The 23,710-nt window shown below is 37.4% G+C and overlaps 2 protein-coding genes across 7 annotated transcripts; one reads left to right on the top strand and one right to left on the bottom strand.

Annotated features, from left to right (window-relative positions):
- Positions 1 to 1,254: 1,254 nt before the first annotated feature.
- Positions 1,255 to 11,688, bottom strand: LOC105041650 (uncharacterized). Its single transcript, XM_010918620.4, has 5 exons — positions 11,221 to 11,688; positions 9,391 to 10,588; positions 3,116 to 3,313; positions 2,876 to 3,027; positions 1,255 to 2,083 (listed from the first exon to the last, which is right to left on the bottom strand). The coding sequence occupies exons 2-5, from the start codon at positions 10,541 to 10,543 to the stop codon at positions 1,619 to 1,621; spliced, it is 1,968 nt and encodes a 655-aa protein (XP_010916922.1). The 5' UTR covers positions 10,544 to 10,588; positions 11,221 to 11,688; the 3' UTR covers positions 1,255 to 1,618.
- A 7,695-nt stretch (positions 11,689 to 19,383) lies between these two features.
- On the top strand, positions 19,384 to 22,583 carry LOC105041649 (uncharacterized). Of its 6 annotated transcripts, none has more exons than XM_073254079.1 (3): positions 19,385 to 20,058; positions 20,680 to 20,791; positions 22,234 to 22,583. In XM_073254079.1, exons 1-3 carry the CDS (start codon positions 19,535 to 19,537, stop codon positions 22,378 to 22,380), a joined length of 783 nt encoding a protein of 260 aa, XP_073110180.1. In that variant the 5' UTR covers positions 19,385 to 19,534; the 3' UTR covers positions 22,381 to 22,583. The 6 variants fall into 6 exon arrangements, with proteins under 6 accessions (XP_073110179.1, XP_073110180.1, XP_073110181.1 ...); XM_073254080.1 differs by having other exon boundaries at positions 22,335 to 22,583; XM_073254081.1 differs by having other exon boundaries at positions 19,386 to 20,058; positions 22,338 to 22,583.
- The last annotated feature ends 1,127 nt before the right edge of the window (positions 22,584 to 23,710 follow it).

Genomic DNA, 23,710 nt, shown 5'->3' on the forward strand with positions numbered 1-23,710 from the left:
TAACTTGGTATATAAACTCTGGGATCTTCGATAATGTGTTCCTTGCAATCTATTTGCAGCTGTGGCATTAGGATGTATAATCATCTTGATGTATGAATATAAATTCAGTTTCATTAAATTGAATTGGAGTTCTGTAGCTAACTTTGCAAAACAACTACATAATTTGAATTCGAAGCTTATTATATAACCTCTTTAACATGCAACACTGAAGAATAGTAGGTGAATTTTTTAAAATACTGTCATTGTTACTTTAGCCAAATCACTCAGAGTCAATCGGATGTGAAATTTAGGCATGAAAATTTTGCACCCAAGTGCCCAGCCCCATCAACCTCCTTTAAAACTTTCTGACCCAGCATGACTAGGTCATCATAAAAGGTTGACTGGATTAAAGAGGCTTAACTCTCTAGTTACAATCACTGCTAATCAGAAATTTAGCAATGGTAACTTAACCGAATCAATTTAAAGCGGTTTCCTAAAAGCAAAGACGAACCGACCATCTACAAGGACCGCTTGAAATTCGATCTAAAAAATTCAATTTGATTTGATCTATCAGTTTCATATTCTATTTTATATTAAAATTGTTAAAAACTATTTTAAAAAAATTAAAAGTTATATATATGCATGGACAGATATATATATACACACATACAGACACACGCACGTACAATCAAACAAGCCAATTGATCATGCAGATACGTGCGTGCGTGTGTGCACGCATACATCCAACCATTATATTATTTTCACACATGCATGAGCACATATACATTCAACTATTATATTATTTTTATTAAAATAGAAATAATGATATTAGGACATATTTGTTTGAATATTTAAACTCTTTAACATAACATCATCTAAATTTTATTGTTTTATGGAATTAATTATCAAGTGCTTATTACACACGATTAACTGATACAGAACAAAATTTAAACCTAAAACCTCACTGGTCTGGGTTTCACAAAATCCGGACCTAACATTACCCCTGCCATGAACCACCCATTAGTAAAAGGAAAAAATGCCCATTTTTATACTCCACACGGAAGCACCATATTAGCAAACAAGCGATTCACAACCGCACTTTCTGGTGCACCTACCATGTCTATCTCGCTGCCAGTTCTCAAGATACCGCAAGGAAAAGAATGATCCAAGACAATCATGAGGATATCAGTAGCGCGGCCGGTAGCTGTAGCAAAGAAGGGCTAGAATAGCAGTTAAAAGCGGTGGTCCGGAGTAAGAAGAGCTAGCAATAAGTGGTTCACGCTGAGCTAATGGGCGAGCTAACCATTCATTATGGAACTCGGGGACAACCATTTTGCATCACATATTGTTCAGACACAAGCCAAAACCTATATTTTGCTAAATATAGAAGAAAAATTCCCCAGCTCATAAGATTGTCCTCAGGGCCACGAGAAATTGATTAGTCCAAACATAATAGCCCCAGGAATCACCTGAACTGGTGAACAGAAAACCAAGCTCACCAAGATGACTAACCTTCTCTGCAAAAAGTAACCCAGATCGATCTGCTGCTGGTTATGATACAAAGTCACCATGACAAGAGACGAGAGGCAAGAACATCCTTCACATACATACTGACATAGCAATCAAACACAAGGAATCACTACTCTCTGATGCTTTTGCCCTGTGCTGCAAGTTTAGCTGACACCTGCTCTTCAGACAAGGGCAGATAGTAGATCCTTGGAGAGGCTTTTGTTTTCTTGAAGAGATCATCAAGTGTCATGACAGCTTGTTCCGGTTTCTTCAGAGGAGGTGGTGCTAGTGGTCGTTCTCTCATAGGTGGATCGAATGCAGGTGGTGGAGGGGGGAGGGTTGGTGGGGGAGGTAGCTGCTGCCTAACGGTATGTTGAGGAGATGGTTGCGATGCCTGCGGTTGCTCGAAGGAAGATGCCTTCGGTGTCATGGGGCTGGGACTGATGGGTGCAGGTGACTGTGGTGGGGCTTCAACATGATGCTTTACTTCCTGAGGGTCAACAAACTCAGCCAATAGAAGTTTCCCACCATTAGTTGGCCACTGGAGATTGTAGACAGCATTTCGAGTTGCTACAGCCTCCTCAACAGATGAATACTGCAAACAGTAACCATATTGAATTTGTCATTTGAGAATTAAAAACTCGTAACATTGAAGAAGTCCATGATCCAATCCATGAAACCCAACAAAAATGTTAATCCCACCTCTTTGAATATTTTCATTGGCTCTACAAGCAGTTTATCAACACATAGTACTGTGCTGAAAATCAATTAAAAAAATCAGTAGCTGTTCGTGACAAAAAAGAACAAGCAAGCAATAAATCCAGAATACTCTATCTTCTGCTTTAATGGTTACATTTAAAAGATACATCTTAGAATGGCTTCTTTGATTCAGTCCCAAAAAAAAAGGTTTGAAAAAAGAAAAGTTTATCTCAGTTCTGAACTGAGATAAAGCGGCAGATACTTGTAAAGCACATCTACAGATAGCAACCTTGTCCCCCTTGATATTCCAGCAGGAATGTAATCATGGAGGGCGGTGGTGCTGGAATGATGCACAACCACCATTACACCAAGGATGACTATGTTTACAGCTTTTTTGCCATCTTAGAGATTCTGGAGTTCCAAGCAATGATTATTAGAAAGAATAACATTCACCAGATTTGCAAATATCAAATGTGTGCAACCAAATGGTCAAATAGCATAATCAAATGCACAAAAATGACTTAAATTTTGACACTAGGAACATCCATGCAATAACCTTGGATGACAAATCAAGTGCAAGACCCGCAAACAACACCCCCCCCCCCCCAAACAAAAAAAAAAAAAGCTACAAATTATGTAAGAAGTAACTCAGGAAAAAAAGGAAAAAAGAAGTGACAAGGAAACATACAGTCACATAGCAGTGGGTCTTGATTTGGTCCATCCAGAAACTGCAGACAGTTCCAGTTTTCGCAAGCAGCTCTTGCACAGCTTTCAGAGTAAACGGACGCAAAAAACGATCTATTCTCAAGGAAGTTGTTGGCGGCTTTTGTGATGGTGGCACTGCAACATAATCATAAGAATTAATCCTTTTTGTGGAATATAATCATCTGAAACACAAAAATCAAACCTAGCATTCTTGATAACTCACCAACACGCTCCTTTGGAGAATCTCCACTAAGTGTTGAATCAGACCTAGTGAATGTACGTTTGGTAGCAGGTTGTAAAGCATCCTTGAGTGTGGTTGAGGTACTGATGTTGGATGTTTGCTGTTCTGGAAATTTAATGTTCTCTAAATTCCACCGCCGTTGCCGCTTTATTGGCTCATTGATCCTAACAGCTTCATTGTCTGTCAAGAAAGATTAATAAAGAAGATTGAGAATTTCTTAGGTTTTTCTTTATCCAATAACACTTGAAAGTATAGCACTCGTACAACATACTACCTAAAATCTCATCATGCAACTACTTGTTAGAAAAATATTTGCACGAACAAAAGTGCATTAAAGAAGGATAGACTTGGATGCAACAGTAAGGTTGCTCTATTGTGACCTAGATGTCACGAGTCCGCAATATGAAAACAACCTTTCTGCATGTGAGGGTAAGGCTTTCCTGCAGTTGTAGGAGCCTTGTGCACTAGAACACCCTTTTTATTAAAGTGCTGTTGCAAATGCAGATAAAAGATTTACTATTATATTTCATGGATCATATTTGCGTAGCCACTATATATGAGCTTTTCAACAAAAGGGATTAAAGAATGCATTATAGTATAGTTGCCAACTACAGTACTACAAGTAGAGAGTGAAACTAACCATCAAGACTTTGAAACTAAAATAATAGATGGAAAGCAAAATTACTACTAATTGAAAGAATGACAATTATCACAACATAAATTGGCAAAAAAACCTAGTTAGCACCTTAGTGCTCCACAAGCTCACAGCCTGCCAGCACTAACAGTTCAGTTTATCAAGATAAGATATGTCATCCAATCTGTACTTACCATACATGTTACTCTAACTTCGCTAGCTACAATTCTCTTCACCAGACTGCATAAAAAATTATAGGTGATAACGTGGCTGGTATTTCCATGATAACATGATGGAGGTAGCTAAATCAGTGGAGAGGAGAGGTTTTACTTGCTCTTAATTCTATAATTACACTCTTTTGAAAATATACAGATCAAGTAAATAAATCAAGAAGAACGAATACCAATGGTATGGCAAAAGGTAAATGTTAGGAGCCAGGTGGGTGTTAGTTCCATCACCTCAACTTAAAGGGCACTATCTGACCATACGTTAACAGTAAGCATATGCACCCCCCCCGCCCCAACAAAAAAAAAAAAAAAAAATCTTATATGTGGAGGATCATCCTATATATTTGCACATATCCAAGGTTTACCGCCACTTCAAACAAAAAATATAATTACTGCCAAGAAACCATCCACATTATCTAACTCACTGTATCTCTTAATAACCTCTTATCACATAATTTTGCTACTCATGCAACTAGGCATTTTAAACCCCCATTTTGGTCCTGCAGAAGGCATCTGCCTCCACAGAAACAATACTATCTAATTATCATCTACATGTACGAAGAAATACAAGCACATATGAATCTTCCTTCAATCAGTCAACCGCACTTGGGGGGAAATATCAATTTATTGACAACCACATTCAAGGGAATGGACGAACGGACAATCATCAGGAAGCACTGAACAAATCATAGAGAATATTAGGGCATGCTTGGCGTTGCATTTAGAAAAGTCCTTTCATAGCTTTTAAAGCAAAAAAAAAGTACCTCCCAAACAAAGAGTGTTTGGTAACAGCATCTGCGAAGTGCTTCCAAAAGAACAAAAATGTTAAAGTGCTACTAAAATAAGCTAAAAAGAACTCTAGCTTTTGGCTTTAGAAAAGCAGAAGGAACACGAAACACGCATTTAGTATGATATAGTGTATGGTTAAGTCAATTTCTTAGTTAATTGAGGTCAAGCCATATAAGACTTGCATGAAAAGTATCTTTACCCACCCTCGGAAAAAGTACAAAGCAATTGAGAACAAGCTGTTCCAACAAACAATTTCTAAAAGCCATTTTAACCCACCCTATATTTAGAACATTAACCGTTAGCTATATCACATTGGCGAGGTGAAGACTCCTATAAACCAAAACTGGAAACTGGTTTTGTTTGCAGCAAACTCACCAAGTTTAGTTACATGAAGAAGTTAATGCAGCACTATCACCAAGGTCCTCCTCCACTGCTATTTGCACATCAGCATTTCTGCTGAGCAAGAATATGCATGATATACCAACAGTGTTGCTGCTGAGTAATAAACAATAAAGCATATGAACAATGGTACAGCTATTGTGTGCAACACTAACCATTGAGCCAATAAGAATCTTTAGCTAGCTTCCTTGGAAGATAATATCCATGTAGGTACTAAAAACTACCCTGATTTAAAGGGCTAGGTTTTCCCAAGGAATAACTGGGAATTAGTGATGTCTTTAGACAACTCTAAGACTGCAGTTTCAAGACAAAGCCAAACGGAAGCTAAGCTTTATGTGAACAAATGGGTTGCAGAAGGCTATTTCCAGTCAAAATGCCATATGAACAAATTTACAAACAGGTAGTTTCCATTTCTATGGGTTCTAAGGTTAAGGAGATAGGTGTCTAACAAGAGAGGACAGAGCTTCTCTGGGTTATGGTTTAATCAGAAACCCTGTAGCATGGATTAATGGAAAGATAGAGGGGTTTGAGAGAAATTCCAGTCCTGAGGATGAAAAAACGCAAGCTTTTTATTTAAATAATAATAGAAGAGTAAATGGCAGTTGCATCATGTATATTTAGTGTTGGAATATTTACTATGTTAAGACTTCGGCTTAAGTTTTCAAAATTCAGATATCACTGATTGGTCATTGACATGAACCGAGGCTTGCCTCAATGGTTGCACCCCCTTTGCCTAGCAACCAGAGGTTCTAGATTTCAGTCTCAGGTAGCACATCGACCTAGGTAATTATAGTGTGGGAGGGTCTCCATCTCTCCCTCCGAAAAGAGAGATAATGCACGCACAAGTGAGAGAGAGTGGGAGAGAGAGATCACTGACTTTGAGGCTTTGGTAGTATTCTTAACATAGAACCTCTTGTTTGTCAGCTTAATGGCAGCCCTCCTAACATAACTGAAAGTTACAACAATCCTAACCATAATACTCACAATCTTTAGAGAAAGAAACAGGCATTTAGAGCTCTAAGGCGACACACAAGGATTGCCACATAACTCCAACAATGAAATCTTGGCTACATAAGAATAATCAAACAATCAACAGATATTAATTCATTGTTTCCATCCTAATTCTAATAAAACAAATTGATAATACATTAGTAATGATGTTAAGTAAATTTGGCATTAGAGAACTCCACATGTACAACTTAATGGACAAAAGGATAACCAATGCCGGAATTAGCAATTTACATTATAAGTCTAATATTGGCAGCCAACAAAAAGGTAATCTCAATGGTGAAAATTCATCTAGCTCTCTTTCTATATCTAAGGAATAATACATCAATGCTTAAACACTCAACAACTGAGGAATTCAAGAATGCCGCCAGAACACAGTTCAAGAAGTGGTGACCTCCTAAAGCCTTCCTTTTTTTACAAAGTCTGTTCCAGGCCCAGTCGACTAATGTTCTGACATAATTAAAACTATGTATATATTCTTAACCATAAGCCTAATATCTCCACATATGGTAATCAAGGACTTAGAAAGATTTGTCAGTTCCTAACATACATAACCACATTAAAGAACAATTTCAAAAGATGCCCATCAACTGATAGATGAATGCTCTTACAGTATGGTGGTCAGTCAGTGCCATATTAAAAAGAGATGACAAGACGGAGAAATCAGGGCTTGGTTCCTCAGTTCTCTGGTCGACCGACCAGGTCAGTGCAGTTCTGATGACAAACAATATGAAGCCATAGTTGATTTGTCGAACACCCAAATACCCTCAAGGCCACCAATCCCTAAAGGTTCACCTATATAGAAACCTTCAGAAATATATGCAGTAAAGGGAAACCCTAATTCTTCAATAGCAACAACTTTGACAAGAGTTCTTATGCTTAAAGTGGTTCACACAGCAGTCTCTTAAAGTGAGTCTACAGAATTAATGCTCTTGGAGTTACATGTATCAAAATTCAGTCCTAAGTCATGTAGAAAAGATCTTTTTTCATGTAAGTTGGAAAGGGAATAGTGTTTCAAACTTAGTTTAGAAGTCCCAAAGTTCACACTGATCATTACAACCACGAACCAGATATGTGAGCGAATGGTTTTTGCAATCACTAAGTCAAAATTTCTGAATCTTCAGAAATTTCTTGATGTCAAATATTATATATGGTTTTCGCAATCACTAAGTCAAATTTCTGAATCTTCAGAAATTTCTCAATGTCAAATATTATATATGGCACCATAGAGAAGCATATCTATGACAGTAGCAATGGAAAATCGAGACCGACAGAAATGAAGTTATATCCTGTGGAGCTTGCTTAAACCATTTCTAAAGAAAATATAAATCATTACAAATCAAAACAAAAGAAAAAAGAAATGATTCACATAAATAAGAAAAGGATTCATGCTTCATGTGAAACTAGCAGAATAAGAGGCCAGTAATGCACATGATAACAGAAGGAAGCATAAAGGTCTAAAAGAACTCCATTAAGATTTGAGAGCAATCATGGTTTAATTCCAGGTTGGCTAGGTTTTGGAGCCTAGGGCGCGAAGCCTTTGTGTCTGTGCAGATTAAAAGACCACAATAATAGTTGTAACATCTGATATGCAGTATAAATAGACCCCCAGCAGGGGAAGGGGGGCAAGAGAGATCTGCTTGTTATCCCAATGTAACTTGTAGAAAATCTTTAACTCATATAGCCTTTCCAGAAAAAGGAGGGGGAAAAAAATAATATGTAGGTAAACCTGATCGACTGCACCAATATTATTAAGTGCTCTAAATCTTTAAGGTGCATTTGCTATCCTACTATAAAGCAATAGATCAAACAAGATTAGTAATACGATAGTCAGTTCCCACTAATGTTGACTTTTCTTGCAATACAAAGAATGCTTAAGATAATTTTTGGCATACTTTTTGCATTATTACCTAATATAAGAAATATTTTTGCAATCTAACTTATTTTTAAATAAATGAAGCATCTAAATTATAAAGATCAGAAAAAATGTTACTAATGCAAAATGATCATAGTGATCTTATTGACATTTCATCTCATCCAATGGAGATGTCAAGGTAGATTTGTGGTGATCTTAGGAAAAGTGTGGTTATAAAAAGATATATGTACAGAGACAATGGATACAGAAGACAGAAAGTTAAAAAGGTTACACTTCACATAATATGGGTAACTTTTTTAATCATATCAAAAAGACAAATGCGAGCAGGAGAGAGCAAAGAAAATTTGGATGGGAATGGTAAAAAGGATTTTGGGGCAACTAATCCATTTTGATGCTTCAGTTCAGCTCCTCCCCCCTCCACACAAACCCAAAAAAAAAAAGAAAAAGAAAAAACACATTCAGAAGAAAAACTGGTCTAATAAATATTTTTATTCCCTATTTGGTTTGGACCATTAAATTCTGATAAATTCCACAAAATAATAAACCATGGTTTGTGATTACTTACTACACCAACAGCTTAGCAATATTATGCTTTCACAAAATGGTTTACTAGCAGTACTGTTATATTGATATTAATACACAGATTATTTCTATTTCCTAAAAACTAATAAAAACATTAATGGCATACCAAAAGCTCCTTTCCACCCAACCAGAAAATGTATGTTGACAATAGACATACGTCATAGAAAAAGAAATAATCAGTTAACCAACATACCAAAGGCATAAATAGAAATTCAAATGCATGGACATATAAAAATATGGTGAGAGATGATAAGAGCATTTCCTACAACTAGACAGGTGAGAAAGGGAGGTAGCTAATAAAGGAGAGATTCAAGGATTTAAATTCACGAAAAGTTGCTCCGTATTGCTTCCAGGCAGCTAACAATGTTTATCTGCACAGGCAGATATCACATAACATGCTCAGCATTGCTAAATAGATGTTGTGAATGGAGCTGAGCAGGCTCACTTTATTTCAGAGAACTGATGTATTATTTACTTTTCTGAATCACTTATGCATACTATTTAGCAAACCAATAAGAAAATATGGAAATTTCTTTGATGCAAAAATTGCATGAGAATAGCTACTAATGTATGGTGTATATAAACAATTAGATACCCCGATACCAAAGAACATGTCATAATACCACACGAACAAAAAAGGGGCAAATCAGCCTACAAAAGACAAGTGACCAAAAACCAATGAAAAATAAGAGGTTATGACTGATGAGAATAACATGAATATAGGTAAACTTAGTAGGAGTACCTTCAAGTTTTCTCTTCTCAGTAGGAGCAGTAGGCCCTACCTTCTCTTCATCAACAGTATCCTTCTTTTCAAGAGAGGACCCACCCACCGCAGCAACAACAGAGGTCCCCATTTCTACAGTGTGCACTTCGCTGGCCTCAGTTTTTTCCCCCAGTTCATCAGACTTAATATTGGACTCAATATGCTTACTTTCCAAGACATCCTCCTCCATCGACTCATCACCTGAACTCCTGTCTAAATTTAATTTTTCTGGAGAACCTCCATCTGCACTATCTTCATTCTTGCTAAGGTCCAGATTTGTCGCATATTTGGCATCTGTTTCTTCCAAAGAGACCTGGTTCTTAACTAGCTCTTTATCATCATCCAATGGGTGCAAATCATCACAAATGGGAGGATCATTGCAGGATGATAGTTGCACCATCTCTGGCTTAACAACTTCTAAGTGACAATTATCAGCATTCAAATTATCCTTTAGTTCATTTTTTTCAATAATTGACACAGAATCAGTAGAAATTGACTCACACTTTACTTGGGACCCTAAATTTGGGCTGACCTCAGATACCTGATTGTTTGGTTCCGATGGGCTGAGCTTGACATCCTCAATGGAGGGCTTTGATTCCTCCTGCTTTTTGTCATACTGCAAATCTTGGCCACTTGAATCATTATGAAGGGTCACGTGTTGGCTTTCTGTGATGGTATCTTCCACAGAAGCTGCAGCACTGCCTTCCATGGAAGCTGCATTGACGGATGGTTCCACAGCTTCTGCATCTGATCCCAAAGGAGGCGTTGGATCCCCATCTTGAATGTTGATGGCTTGATTGACATCTGGAAGGCTGCCATCCATGTCAACCATAGTGGCATCCTTATCAGTTTGCTCAACTTTATCTGTCATGACTTCAGTATAAGCCTCTGCTTGTGGATCTTCTCCCTCTTGATCACCATTGTCCTGAGGATCTGGAGCAGGATCCAAGCTATTATTCACTTCTTCTTTAGGTGATTCTTTCTCATTCCGAACTGCTTCATCTAACCTCTTCACCAGGTCCTCCTTGAGACCCTTGATGGGCAGCTTCCTTCTACGAAGCTCTTCCTTTAATTCAGTAACCTTCCATTGATCGATGGGTTTGTTGTTCAGTACACAATACAGTGACGACATCCTCCGTAGGTGGCTAACACCAAACTACGATTTATCTTCACAATCCTAATAAACAAAGTAAAAAATGTTTCACATTTTATTGTAGGTGAATTATATCAAGCATGAAAACGTAGACAGCAGTATCAATAGCTCAAGAAGGTCTCAGATACCAACAAACAAATAGTTTATCAATCCGCTTGATAATCATCATTTGAAATTTTTTTTATATTGAACAGAAATTCCAAAACAAAATAAAGCATATTTTATTTTATTTTTTTTAAATGACGGACACATCTTGAGGAGGGGAGAAAAATATTCCCTCCTGGAACTATCTAATGATTTGATAAAGCATCATTCTGAGAACTTGAAACCAAATAAAACGAGAAACCTTGAATAAAAGAACTACGAGACCAACCAATTTCATCTACAATGAGTGCTTAAAATGAAAGACGGATCATGCACACAGCGCAAAATCCCTTTGTGAATCGAATCAAGATGAAAGAAGGATCCAGGCTAACAGACGCAACTAGAGCATTCCAATTTCCACCTAAAAATCCAAAACAAAAGCCATACAAGGTCCGATACAAATCCTAATCCTCGAAATAAACAAAATAAAAACAGCGCAGCCGAGAAGCCACAACCCTGACAAAGGCTCTAGATTCCATCTATCTGGAAGAGTGCCGATCAAGAGAACTCACCAAACTGGTGGCTTTCCGGACGGGCGCGGGCGGCAAATTAGGAGCTCAGGTACAGAGCCGGACGAAAAACCCTAATTCCAGAACAGAAAACAGGCATTAGATGGAAACCAATGAAAACCTAGTTGAAGAAAAAGGTCGGAAAATTCAATCTTTAGACCCGATTACAGCCCACGTAGGAATCCATCCATTCTCCGCTTAAAAGAAAAAACCAAAAAAAAAAAAAAATCCACAAAAAAGGAAAAGAAAAAAAAGATAAAACGGAGAAAAAGAACAGCAAAAGAAGGAGAAGGGAGTTCGATGAATTCTTTTCGAAGAGGGTCGAGATGGAGGATCGCCTCCCTCTTTCGAGTTTCGAGGGTTTCGCTCTCGGGCACTGCGGTCTCGGTCGCGAGAGCTTCGAATGGCGCTCGAGAGAGATGTGTGGGTTTGATGCTGTGGATGGCGATGGGCTGGGTTGGGAACTTGGGACGTGGAGCATGGTATGGACAAAAATAGGCTGGCTACATAATGTTTCGGTGTACATACGGCGAGGGCGGGCGCGGGGGAATCGACGAGCCGTTGGCAGTGGAATCGACGGTTTAGGATTTTATTATTTGCCCGCAAATTGCTTGGGCATGACTGTGACACGTAAAAGGGCTGATGATTTGTCCCATAACAGTTCTATCGTGTAGTGCGCCAAGCCGGATTGCGCCGATTCATGCATGCGGCATGGATTTTTTTTTTTTAATAATTTATTTTTGTAACATGGCTGGAACCTATAATTTAGTGCGATGATGAGGGGTGGATTAGGTGCGAGCGGCGACAGCAACATCACACGCAAGTTTACATTGAAATTGTTTTGCTATCGAGTGAATATATTTGTATAGTATGCATGGGAAATTGGATTAACAAAAATATGCATGCTTCTAATATGAGTGTTTAGTACGGTGACATCATCTAGCTAGCTTGATTATATTTTTTTTATTAAAAAGCTCGATTGATTAAATATTAATAGTGAAATTTATAAATACAAATGATGGGAATGAGATTTACAATATCTTATTTTTATAATAAAATAATTAAAAAAATGTATATACATATTTCGCCCAACATGTTAATGCAAGTTGAAGTGAAATGAAATGATTTCAAACGTGTCATGACATATAGCATCGTTCGAGTATATTGACAAAAGTAGTTTTGACGTAGATTAAAGATTAAATATCAAATATATATGTAAGGCATATGCATGAATGAACTATGATCCCTCTCTAATCTTTTTTTTTTCAACTTAATTTTGTTTCTCAACTATGATATTTTTAGTATTTCTTATATTAGGTTCTCATGGACTCTAAGTTTGTTTGTTTGTTTCATTTCTTTATTATATTTTAATCATCACATTTATTTTTATAAAAATATTATTATTAATTTATCTTGATCTAAATTTGAAATGATAAAAAATTATCATATTTTAACTAGCATCTAATGATAGAGCTCACCCAATATTATTATGAAGCAAAAAATAAGATTTAGAAAACCCTTATCTACATAGAAAGGATATAAAATATCCAAAATAAGACTGAAAATTTCTAGTCTAAAAAAAATAAAAAATTCTTAATGGTTTTGAAGTTTCCTTCTTTCTTCACTTTTGAGTTAATATTTGTTGAGTTCACGCGCACCGGATTGGATCGATCTAGGCTTGTGATCTAATATATAATCTCTTTGAGATAATTCACCAAACACATTGCAGGCATAAATAAACAAAGACAGAGAAATCAAGATTTACGTGGTTCGACACAAGAGGCCTACATCCACGGGAAGGAGAAGTAATCCACTATAAATCCGTCCCGAAAAATAGATACAATATGAGGTATAAAATATCTTTTTCCGAAACCAACAAGAAGGCAACAAAGTATCGAATAGAAGGCAACCAAGATCCAATCGGATCTACCAATCTCAGCCTCGACAATAGATCAAGGTAAAATAATACCTGAGGTGAAGATACCTTTCTCAGTCCTCGGCAAAAAATCAAGATGAATACCTCCATACCAACCGAAGCAGAATAGGGCATCCGTGAAACCGAGAAGGAAGAAGACAGGTAGACCACCAACAGAAAAAACCAATCGGGAGAAAGCCAGGAAGCAACCCGCATAGAAGTACAAGCAGGAGAAAGCCAGAGAACATGCCTGCTCCAGCCCGCACCGGAGCACAAGCGGGAGAAAATCAGAGAACAGGCCCGCACCGAAGCGCAAGCGGGAGAAAACCAGAGAACAAGCCCGCACGGGAACCCTAGCGGGAGAAAGCCAAATCGCACAAGAACCCTGGAACCGCTGCTGAACCTGCACACCAAAAGAAAGATGCCCGCGGCCTTCTTTTAAAAAAAGAAAACCTTCTCAAAATAGAGATTCACCCGAATTAGAATTCCCAACTGTCACGGGAGATATACAAAGAAAGAATAATTTGGAGCAATATATAACAATCCTCCTCCTTGCGACAAATATTGTACCTTTTATATCAGATGTAGATTTTTTTTTTTAAAAAAAAACTCTTTATAACCTCCTCCTCACCACAAGCCCCGCAGGGCATTACCAAATGCTTATACCAATCAAGTTCAGAAAATTCCTGAACTTAATTGCAGGGATTGGTTTAGTGAACATGTCAACTGGATTATGGACAGTGTATATTTTCTGAAGTCTGACATCATCTTTCTCTACCAGATCTCTGATGAAGTGATACCTGACATCTACATATTTTGTTCGTTCGTGATACATCTAGTCTCTGGCAAGGTGCAAAGTACTCTGATCGTCACAATGAATGTCTAAACAATCCTGTTCGAGACCCAAATCCTGTACCAACCCTTTTAGCCAAATAGCTTCCTTTGCTGCCTCTGTCAATGCCATATATTCTGCTTCAGTGGTAGATAAAGCAATTGTAGACTGCAAAGTAGCCTTCCAACTGATTGCACATCCAGAAAGAGTAAACACATATCCAGTTAAAGATCTTCTCCTGTCTAAGTCACAAGCATAATCTGAATCACAAAATCCTGTAACTATGCAATTACTCTGTGCAGTAAATATCAATCCCAACTTAAAAGTGCCTTTTAAATATCTAAGTATCCATTTCACAGCTGACCAGTGAGCCTTTCCAGGCTTATCCATGTATCTGCTTACTACGCTTACTGTCTGTGAAATATCAGGTCGAGTGCAGACCATCGCGTACATGATGCTGCCAACTGCGCTCGCATATGGCACTCTAGACATATATCTCTCCTCATCCTCAGTCTGAGGAGAGTCTCTGGCAGAAAGTCTAAAATGACTGGCAAAGGGGGTAGTGACAGGCTTAACTGTAAACATACCAAATCTGTCTAAAACTTTTTCAATATAACTATGCTGAGTAAGGCAAAATCTACTTGACTGCCTGTCATGAATAATCTCCATCCCAAGTATCTTCTTTGTCGGTCCAAGATCCTTCATATCAAATGCAGTACTGAGCTCGACTTTCAGTTTCTGGATGATTAACATGTCCTTGGCTGCAATTAACATATCATCCATATATAATAACAAATAACAAAAGGACCCATCTGAAAGCTGCTGGTGATACACACAACTATCATATGGAGATCTACTGTATCCATGGTCGATCATAAATCTGTCAAATTTACGGTACCACTATCTTGGAGACTGCTTGAGACCATATAATGATCTCTTGAGTAAGCATACATGATCTTCTTTATTTGAAACCTCAAAATCAGGTGGTTGTTGCATATAGATCTGTTCCTCTAAATCACCGTGAAGAAAAGCTGTCTTAACATCTAGTTGTTCCAGCTCCAAATTTTGAGAAACAACAAAAGCAAGTAACACACGGATAGAAGAGTGTTTGACTACAGGAGAAAATACCTCCTTGTAATCAATACCCTCCCGTTGACTGTATCTCTTTGCTACTAACCTGGCCTTATATCTAAAATCTTGAGGAGTGGCTCCTTCTTTCCTTTTGAAGATCCATTTTGCAGCCAATTGCCTTCTCACCTTTTGGTAATTTAACTAACTCCCAAGTCTGATTCTTTTCTAGAGACTGAAGTTCTTCAACCATAGACATTGTCCATTTATCAGCTCGTGAACTACTAATAGCCTCCTGATATGTGGTCGGCTCATCACCAATGGTGTCTGCAACACTCAGAGCATAATAGACTAACTCAGCACAAGCAGAATTCTCAAAACTATACCTTTGAGGTGCTCTGATCTGACGCCTAGGTCTTCGAGTGGCAATACTATCAATTTGATCCTGAACTTGTAATGTCACCTCCTCTTGAGTCTGAATCTGTGCATCTGTCTATTGTTGATGTTCATTGTAAGTATCTTCACTTGACTGCTGCTGCTGTGATTTAACAGTCTGATCAATATCTACAACAGTCCTATCCTGCTGACCCCGATCCTGATCACTTTGAGAAGAATTAGGCTGTAGCTGCCTTGAAGCAGTGGCTGTCTCATGAAATATCACATCCCTGCTGACTAGAAATTTTTGAGATCCAGGCTCTATGCACCATAATCTATAGCCCTTTACCCCATATGTATATCCAATAAATATGCACTTTTTAGCCCGGGGGTTCAACTTTCCATCTCTTACATGTGCATAAGCTGGACACCCAAAAATTCTGAGTATTGAATAGTCTGCAGGTCTTCCTGTCCACATCTCTTCTGGAGTCTTCATGCTTAATGCTGATGCTGGAGATCGGTTTATTATATAGCAGGCTGTGTGAGCGGCCTCTGCCCAAAAATCTCTACTTAATCCAGAACTAGATAGCATAGATCCGACTCTCTCTAGTAGTGTCCGGTTCATGCGTTCTTCCACACCATTCTGTTGAGATGTACCCATTGTTGTTCTATGTCTAATAATGCCTTCTGACTTGCAAAAGTTATCAAATTCTGTAGAATAAAATTCTAAACCATTATCAGTCCGAAAAGTTTTCACCTTCCTTTCAGTTTGCCTCTCGACCATAGACTTCCACCATTTGAATGTTTCAAATACATCACTCTTATTTTTAATGGTGTATATCCAGACTTTTCGGGAGTAATCATCAATGAAAGTAAGAATATATCTTGATCCACTCCTGGATGTAATTGGGGCAGGTCCCCATAGGTCAGAATGAATATAGTCTAATATACCATTTGTCCTATGCACGCCTGTAGTGAAGCTGACTCTGTGTTGTTTTTCAAATATGCAGTGCTCACAGAATCCAAGTGTACCAATCTTCTGACCACTCAGCAGACCACGTCTGCTCAGCTCCTGTAGACCTCTGTCTGAAATGTGTCCTAGTTTCTGGTGCCATAAATGTGTCAACTGCTCAAGAGAAGATTGTACTGCTGATGCTTGACCAACAACTTATTGCCATCCAGGTAGTAAAGGGTGCCACTTAATTTTTCTCTCAATAAAGTTAATACCCCTTTATTGATAGTTATAGATCCTCTACCCCATCTGCCCTCATATCCTGCTCTGTCAAAGGCATGTATCGAGAGAAGGTTCTTTTTTAATTTAGGAACATATCTGACATCATCCAATATCACCATGGTATTTGAATTAGATTTAATTTGTATCGTTCCAATACCTTCTATATTACAGATACCATTATCTCCAAGAAGAACAGTACCACCTTCACAAGATCTAAAGGAAGAGAACCATTCCTTGTGAGGTGTCACATGGAAGGATGCTCCAGAATCCACGATCCAAGTATCAGCATGACTAACACTGCAGGCAGCTGTAAATACTGCATCATCTGATATACTGCTATGACTTCCTGAAGAAACTGCAATTGATGCTGTATCAGAGATTGTTCCTTTATCCTTTTGTTCCTTTTCCCTTTTAGATTGTAGAAGTCTACATTCAGATTTTCAGTGGCCTGGCTTTTTACAATAGTGACAAATACCTGATCTTTTGGGCCTAGATTTTGATCTATTTTTGGACTTACTTCTACCCTGTCCCCCTTTTTTCTGTTCATCTCTACCTCTAACAGTAAGATCTTGAGCTGAAGTCTGAGCCTAATGCTGAAGCTGTACTTTTAATCTAAGTTCATTGGATAACAAAGTAGCTTCTACTTCTTTAAGACTTATTGTTTCTCTTCCATACAGCATGGTAGTGATAATATGCTCAAAGGACTTGGGCAAAGAGTAAATTAGAATCAAAGCCTTATCTTCTTCATCTACATCGACACCAACATTTACTAGATCAAGCAGGAGCTTATTATACTCATCCAAGTGATCCTTAAGTGAAGTTCCTTCTGTCATACAAAATGTGTATAATTTTTTCCTCAAATATAATCTATTAGTCAGGAATTTCGCCATATATAAACTGTCTAGTTTTTTTTATACACTTTTGGCTGTATCTAGTTCCACAACATTGCGTAAGACTTTATCACTTAAACCTGAAAACAAGGTTCCTAGGGCTCTCTCGTTAATTTCTTCTTTAGCAGCTTCATTATCTTCCGGGATTGAATCCATACCCTTAAGGGCTTTTGCAACACCTTCTTAACCAACAAATATTTCATCCTTACCTTCCATAGTGAAAAATCTTCCGTGCCATCAAAGACGGCCACTTCATGCCTGATGGTGGTGGAGTGAGAGACAGACGCCGGATCATTAGCCATTGAAAAATTTTGTTTCTTGTCACCAGCCATCCAAGTGCTTTGATACCACTTGTTGAGTTCACGCGCACCGGATTGGATCGATCTAGGCTTGTGATCTAATATCTAATCTCTTTGAGACAATTCACCAAACACATTGCAGGCATAATAAACAAAGACAAAGAAACCAAGATTTATGTGGTTCGGCACAAGAGGCCTACATCCACGGGGAGGAGGAGCAATCCACTATAAATCCATCCTGAAAAATAGGTACAATATGAGGTATAAAATACCTTTTTCCGAAACCAACAAGAAGGCAACAAAGTATCGAATAGAAGGCAACCAAGATCCAATCGAATCTACCAATCTCAGCCTTGGCAATAGATCAAGGTAAAATAATACCTGAGGTGAAGATACCTTTCTCAGTCTTCGGCAAAAAATTAAGATGAATACCTCCTTACCAACCGAAGCAGCACAGGGCATCCGTGAAATCGAGAAGGAAAAAGACAGGTAGACCATCAATAGAAAAAACAAATCGGGAGAAAGCCGGGAAGCAACCTGCATAGGAGCACAAGCAGGAGAAAGCCAGAGAACAGGCCTGCTCCAGCCCGCACCGAAGCACAAGCGGGAGAAAACCAGAGAACAGGCCCGCACCGAAGCACAAGCGGGAGAAAACCAGAGAACAAGCCCGCACGGAAACCCTAGCGGGAGAAAGCCAAATCGCACAAGAACCCTGGAACCGCCGCTGAACCTGCACACCAAAAAAAAGATGCCCGCGGCCTCCTTTTAAAGAAAGAAAACCTTCTCAAAATAGAGATTCACCCGAATTAGAATTCCCAACTGTCACGGGAGATATACAAAGAAAGAATAATTTGGAGCAATATATAACAATATTGTATGATGGATATGAGAAATTAAAATTATTGCAAGCTAAAATTATGATATTTTTAAGTAAAAATTTTTGATTCACCTAGAATATATCCCAACTTATATTAAGCTAGGTCAAAAAGATCAAAATATATATTTGTAATTAAAGATAAAAACGTGCTCCATAAAAAATTCTCTCAACCTTTCAATAACATGAATATTTAAAATAAATTATATTTGGGAAAAAAAATCTTTCACTATATGAGATGATTGCCTCATTTTGCCGAACCATATTTAGATGGAGCTAATATAATAGACACCAAGAATCATTACTAGTCATTATAATAAAAAAAATATTAGTTACTAAAAAATTATCAACTATAGTATAAAATTATAATAAAAAAATATTAGTTATCAAAAAATTATCAACTATAGTGTAAAAAAATTACCATCATTGCTTGAATCATCTTGTATCAAGTAAAAATTATTTCTTCAACTAATTAAAATATTCAAAGTATATAACCAACATAAACTTTACAAAGCTTTACAACTAAATTATAATTATTTTGATTATATTTTCTCATCCGTGTATACATTTGCATGTAAATCATGAATGCATCAAAACCACTGTGACAGTCGTTGTGACACGATACAAGCCGTTATTTCAGGCATTTGATTTTAGCCTTGCAACTCCGGCTACAAGCTATCATATTCCCGCGGGATATTATCTCAGCGGAAACCCGTTTCCCTCTCCATCCTTGGCAGTTAGAAGAAACCCTAAACCCTCTTCTGAGCTCTCTCTCTGTCTCCCATGGCGCAAACCCTAAGACCCTAACAATCCAATAGAAGGTTCCCAAAATGCCCCTCCCAACCACCAAAATATCCACCCGTCCCCTTCTCCGCGTTCTCCTCCCCTCCGCTGCCCGGCTTCTCTCCTCCGCCCCCGCCCCCGCCCCCGCCGGCGGTGCCTCCTCCGATGCCCGGACCCAGAAGCTAGAGAGGATAGCCGACGAACTCCTCTCCCTCACCAAGGCCGAGCGCGACGACTACTCCATCCTCTTCCGCCTCAAGCTCGGCCTCAACCAGTGGATCCCCGCCGGCGGCGTGCTCGCCCCAGGGGCGGTGGCCGGGCCAGCGGCGGAGGCCGCGAAGCCCGCGGAGGAGAAGGAGAAGACGGCATTCGACATCAAGCTGGAGAAGTTCGACGCCGCCTCCAAGATCAAGGTCATCAAGGAGGTGCGGACCTTCACGGATTTGGGCCTCAAGGAGGCCAAGGAGTTGGTGGAGAAGACCCCCGTGGTGCTCAAGAAGGGGGTCACCAAGGAGGAGGCCGAGGCCATCGCCGCTAAGCTCAAGGAGGTGGGCGCCACCATCGTTTTGGAGTGAGTACGAGAGGTGAAAAAAAAAAAAAATCTCATCTTGTTTCTTTGTTCCAAATTTTTAACTTTTGTTTAGTATCAGAAACTGGTAGCCCAATATGAATAATACCATTTTGTCTTGCAATGCCAAAACCTCTTATTTGATATGAAGTCATGAGTAAATGGGTATTTGCAATGTAGTTGATGGGCACTAAGGCATCATTGTACTGATGTGGGCAGGTGTTTGAATAATGTTGGAATTGGATTCAATTGCATGAAGGAATTATAAATTTTTCTTGGAATCCAATATCGTCTTATTAATGTTTGGACGGGTTCTTGTTGTTAGTAAGTGGTATTCTTCCTGGGTTCGTGAACCTCTGTAGAATTTTGATCTCTTGAGGACGTTCTCTGATCTAATAAGGTGATTGGTGCAAAGTAGTTTATCATGTCTTTTACAAACAGACATATCGAATACAATTAAGATTGTTGAAATCAAATTGTTTCATTGAGGGGTGATGCTAGTTATTGGTTAAGCACAGTCTTTCAAGAATTATTGCTTTCAGCTCTAACTTGCTGTTGTATTGATGAGGCAGGTGATTGTTTTACATTGTTTTCCATTAAGTTAACATTGTGTATTTCTGATAGGATACACCATCAGATTATTATGTTTGAAGTTGGCATACTTACTACTCACTCCATCATATATGCGAAGTCTGCTCTCTGGATGTGTTTCAACTTTCAGGGCTCACCTGCAATGGTTAGTTTAGTGTATCTTCTTTTCCATTCTCTTTGCAAGCCATACCGTGTGCATTGTAATCAAATACCATTTTTGTTGGTTGCTGTGGTCATTTCTTGCATGTTTTTTCATCATTGTTTAACTAGTGATTATAAGTACAATACACTACTAGTTGAAGGTGAAGTTCGAAATGCTGATAGTTTGCAAAACTGACATGCTCTTCAGATGTTCAGTTATTATTGCTTGTTCTTCTCCAACTATTGGGTTCCTTTGAGGAGTTAAGCCCTTCTCTCAATAAAATTATTTATCGATTGTCTTTGGTGAACCAACCTTTAACATTTAAGGCCCCACATGCATTTTGATTTCCAGATAATTGATGAGAGGAGGACATGACTGAAAGTCAGAAAAAAAAAAGTGGAAGACAACTTTGTAAAATATAAGCAGTCAAACCATCATAAATCTTTGTGAATGCAATTCTGAAAGGAAGTGGAAAAAAAATGATTTGTAGGCAAAATTTATTGCAAAATGTACTCCATCAAGAATTTCGTGGGTGTTGAAATTTTTTTATACTAAATATCAGAGAGGGGGATGATCAAATCTTTCATAGGGGAATCACCTAAACCTTGGTTCAAAACAAGGTCATGTCCTATCTTTTAGTGCAACTTCTATTTGTGGCTTGTAAGGTCAGATATTGTCTGTTCATCCTTTGATGGTCATATTGTTCATGCTACATGAACCTTCTCAAGCTTTCATCATGCTTGACCACCAACTTAATCAATTCTCCTTGACTACAAATGTCAAGGTTCAACCTGGATACTCACATAGAACCCTTATTAAAATTCTCATAAATTACACTTATTTTATGTGTTTTTATTTACCTAGAGATGTACATGCCTAATTTTGAAGAATTTGGTCTGTACCTATACTGAACGGCTTCCAATGCTATGGACTCAAGCTCATGGTTTTGCAGTACACCCTCTAATATGCTTATATTACCATTGCTATATCCTTGGCTTACCATAAAGCGATTTCCTTCATGTAATTAAGGTCAAATTTGTAGATCATATTCCACAGTTTAGTCCTATCAAAGTAACAGATTCAGTGAACCTTTATATCCATATTCATGAACCCCGCTATTTCTCTATTTTTCTGTTCCACAGCCCTTTTGAAGCAAAATCAGCCCCTCCAAACATTATGTTTTCCAAACCTCAAAGCATATATATGAACTGCCTTAATTGGTTCTTCATTAGATGTAATCCCCCTTTAACATGCTTGTTTCTAATAATGCAGTATATATTCAACAGATCTAAATGGGCCATAACGTGATAAACTTGACTTACATGATGAATATGCCCTTTTATTTTTGTCCTGAGCCAAATGCATGCACTCTTTATTTTACATAACCATGAAAAGGGCAGAAGTGCAGAACTTATTGCCATCATAAATCATTGTTGATGTTACAGAGATGCATTGTTCGCAAAATATGTCAGCAAAAATGTCTCTACTTCAGCCATCAGCTACAATTTATCAGGAACATACTAATTCATCTCTACCTTTCATATAGCAGTACTGCATCACATTGTTACATCAAGAATTTGGTCTTGAGCTGAATCCATGTAAACCTGCCACCTGCATGCAGAAACAAGTGAAACTTGGACCGGTATTGCTGCTGCATGTATAGCTTGCTAAACTAAGAACTTTCTTGGGGTGAATCTCTAACCAGAGACATAAATGTTTTCAAAGTTTATGTAAGATGTATCTTTTGCATTTTTAGAATATGGAACACACAGAGCAGGTAAATGTTGCACAACTATTTACTCCCTAGATATGCAGACATGAAATTATTATACAAAACAGTGCACGAAATCTCTATTTTAAGATACAGAAAACCTTAAAAAAAAATATTAAACCTATCAACTAAGAGACTGAAATCTCACAAAGCCCAGTAGCAACTATGTAATCTAAGGTCTAAAATCTGAAGAATCACGGAGTCGCTGCCTTAGACAACAAAACTTAACTACATAATGAGCTTATATAAACAGAATGGTATATATTCTATGATCATTTAGAATCATGATGATTATTATTTAGAATTAAGACTTCATGAATACTGCACATAAGATCATAATGCTTAGAAGTCCAATAATTCCATGCTGTAGAAACCAGTAAGGACTAACTCCAAAAACATAAAATTTAAGAAATTTTTTTTTTTTTACATGTATCCTCCCAAATGTTTAAATTTATATAAATATCTTTTCAAAATTAATATATGCATGTATATCCTCATAAAACATTTTTTTGTACATATGTACCCATATTATTTAACATCGTTAAAAATTAATAATTTAAAATTAAAATGATTAAAATATTCTTATGGATAGTTGTGTAAAAAAAAAATTATAAGAATATATATATATATATATATATATATGTGTGTGTGTGAATAGCAATTTTATGAGGATATTCATGCAAATTTGAATATCTAGAATGGTCTTTCTTGATTTGTTAATTTTTTCTTTATTCTACTAGAAAAAAATTAATATATACAACTAAAATAATAAATTTATTTATTTTATTAATTTATATAGATAAAATGATCTTTTTATCAAATGATATATCAAAATTATTTTATCGAGAAAATAAATACACCTCTCTTGTTTTGTTAATTTTTTCTTTATTCTAATAGAGAAAAATTAATATATACAACTAAAATAATAAATTTACTTGATTTATATAGATAAAATGATCTTTTTATCAAATGATAGATCAAAATTATTTTATTTAAAAAATAAATAGATCGTAATCATTCATATTTTTTTTAATATCTAATAATATATTTCTAACAAAAATATCTAAATCTGATATTAGATGAATAGCTTGTTTATTTACATAGAATGGACATAGTTGTGGATTTGAACATTATGTAACAATAAGAATTTA

This window comes from Elaeis guineensis, chromosome 3 (genome assembly GCF_000442705.2).
Source record: "Elaeis guineensis isolate ETL-2024a chromosome 3, EG11, whole genome shotgun sequence".
NCBI classification, from domain to species: Eukaryota; Viridiplantae; Streptophyta; class Magnoliopsida; order Arecales; family Arecaceae; genus Elaeis; species Elaeis guineensis.

Excerpts from the sequence above, each read along its gene's own strand:
- LOC105041650 (XM_010918620.4), bottom strand. The coding sequence starts at position 10,543 with ATGTCGTCACTGTATTGTGTACTGAACAACAAACCCATCGATCAATGG. Across the intron at positions 3,314-9,390 it reads TGAGAAGAGAAAACTTGAAG|ACAATGAAGCTGTTAGGATC; the intron begins GTACTCCTACTA and ends CTTTCTTGACAG. Across the intron at positions 3,028-3,115 it reads TTCTCCAAAGGAGCGTGTTG|TGCCACCATCACAAAAGCCG; the intron begins GTGAGTTATCAA and ends ATTATGTTGCAG.
- LOC105041649 (XM_073254078.1), top strand. The coding sequence starts at position 19,535 with ATGCCCCTCCCAACCACCAAAATATCCACCCGTCCCCTTCTCCGCGTT. Across the intron at positions 20,059-20,679 it reads GGCGCCACCATCGTTTTGGA|GATACACCATCAGATTATTA; the intron begins GTGAGTACGAGA and ends TATTTCTGATAG.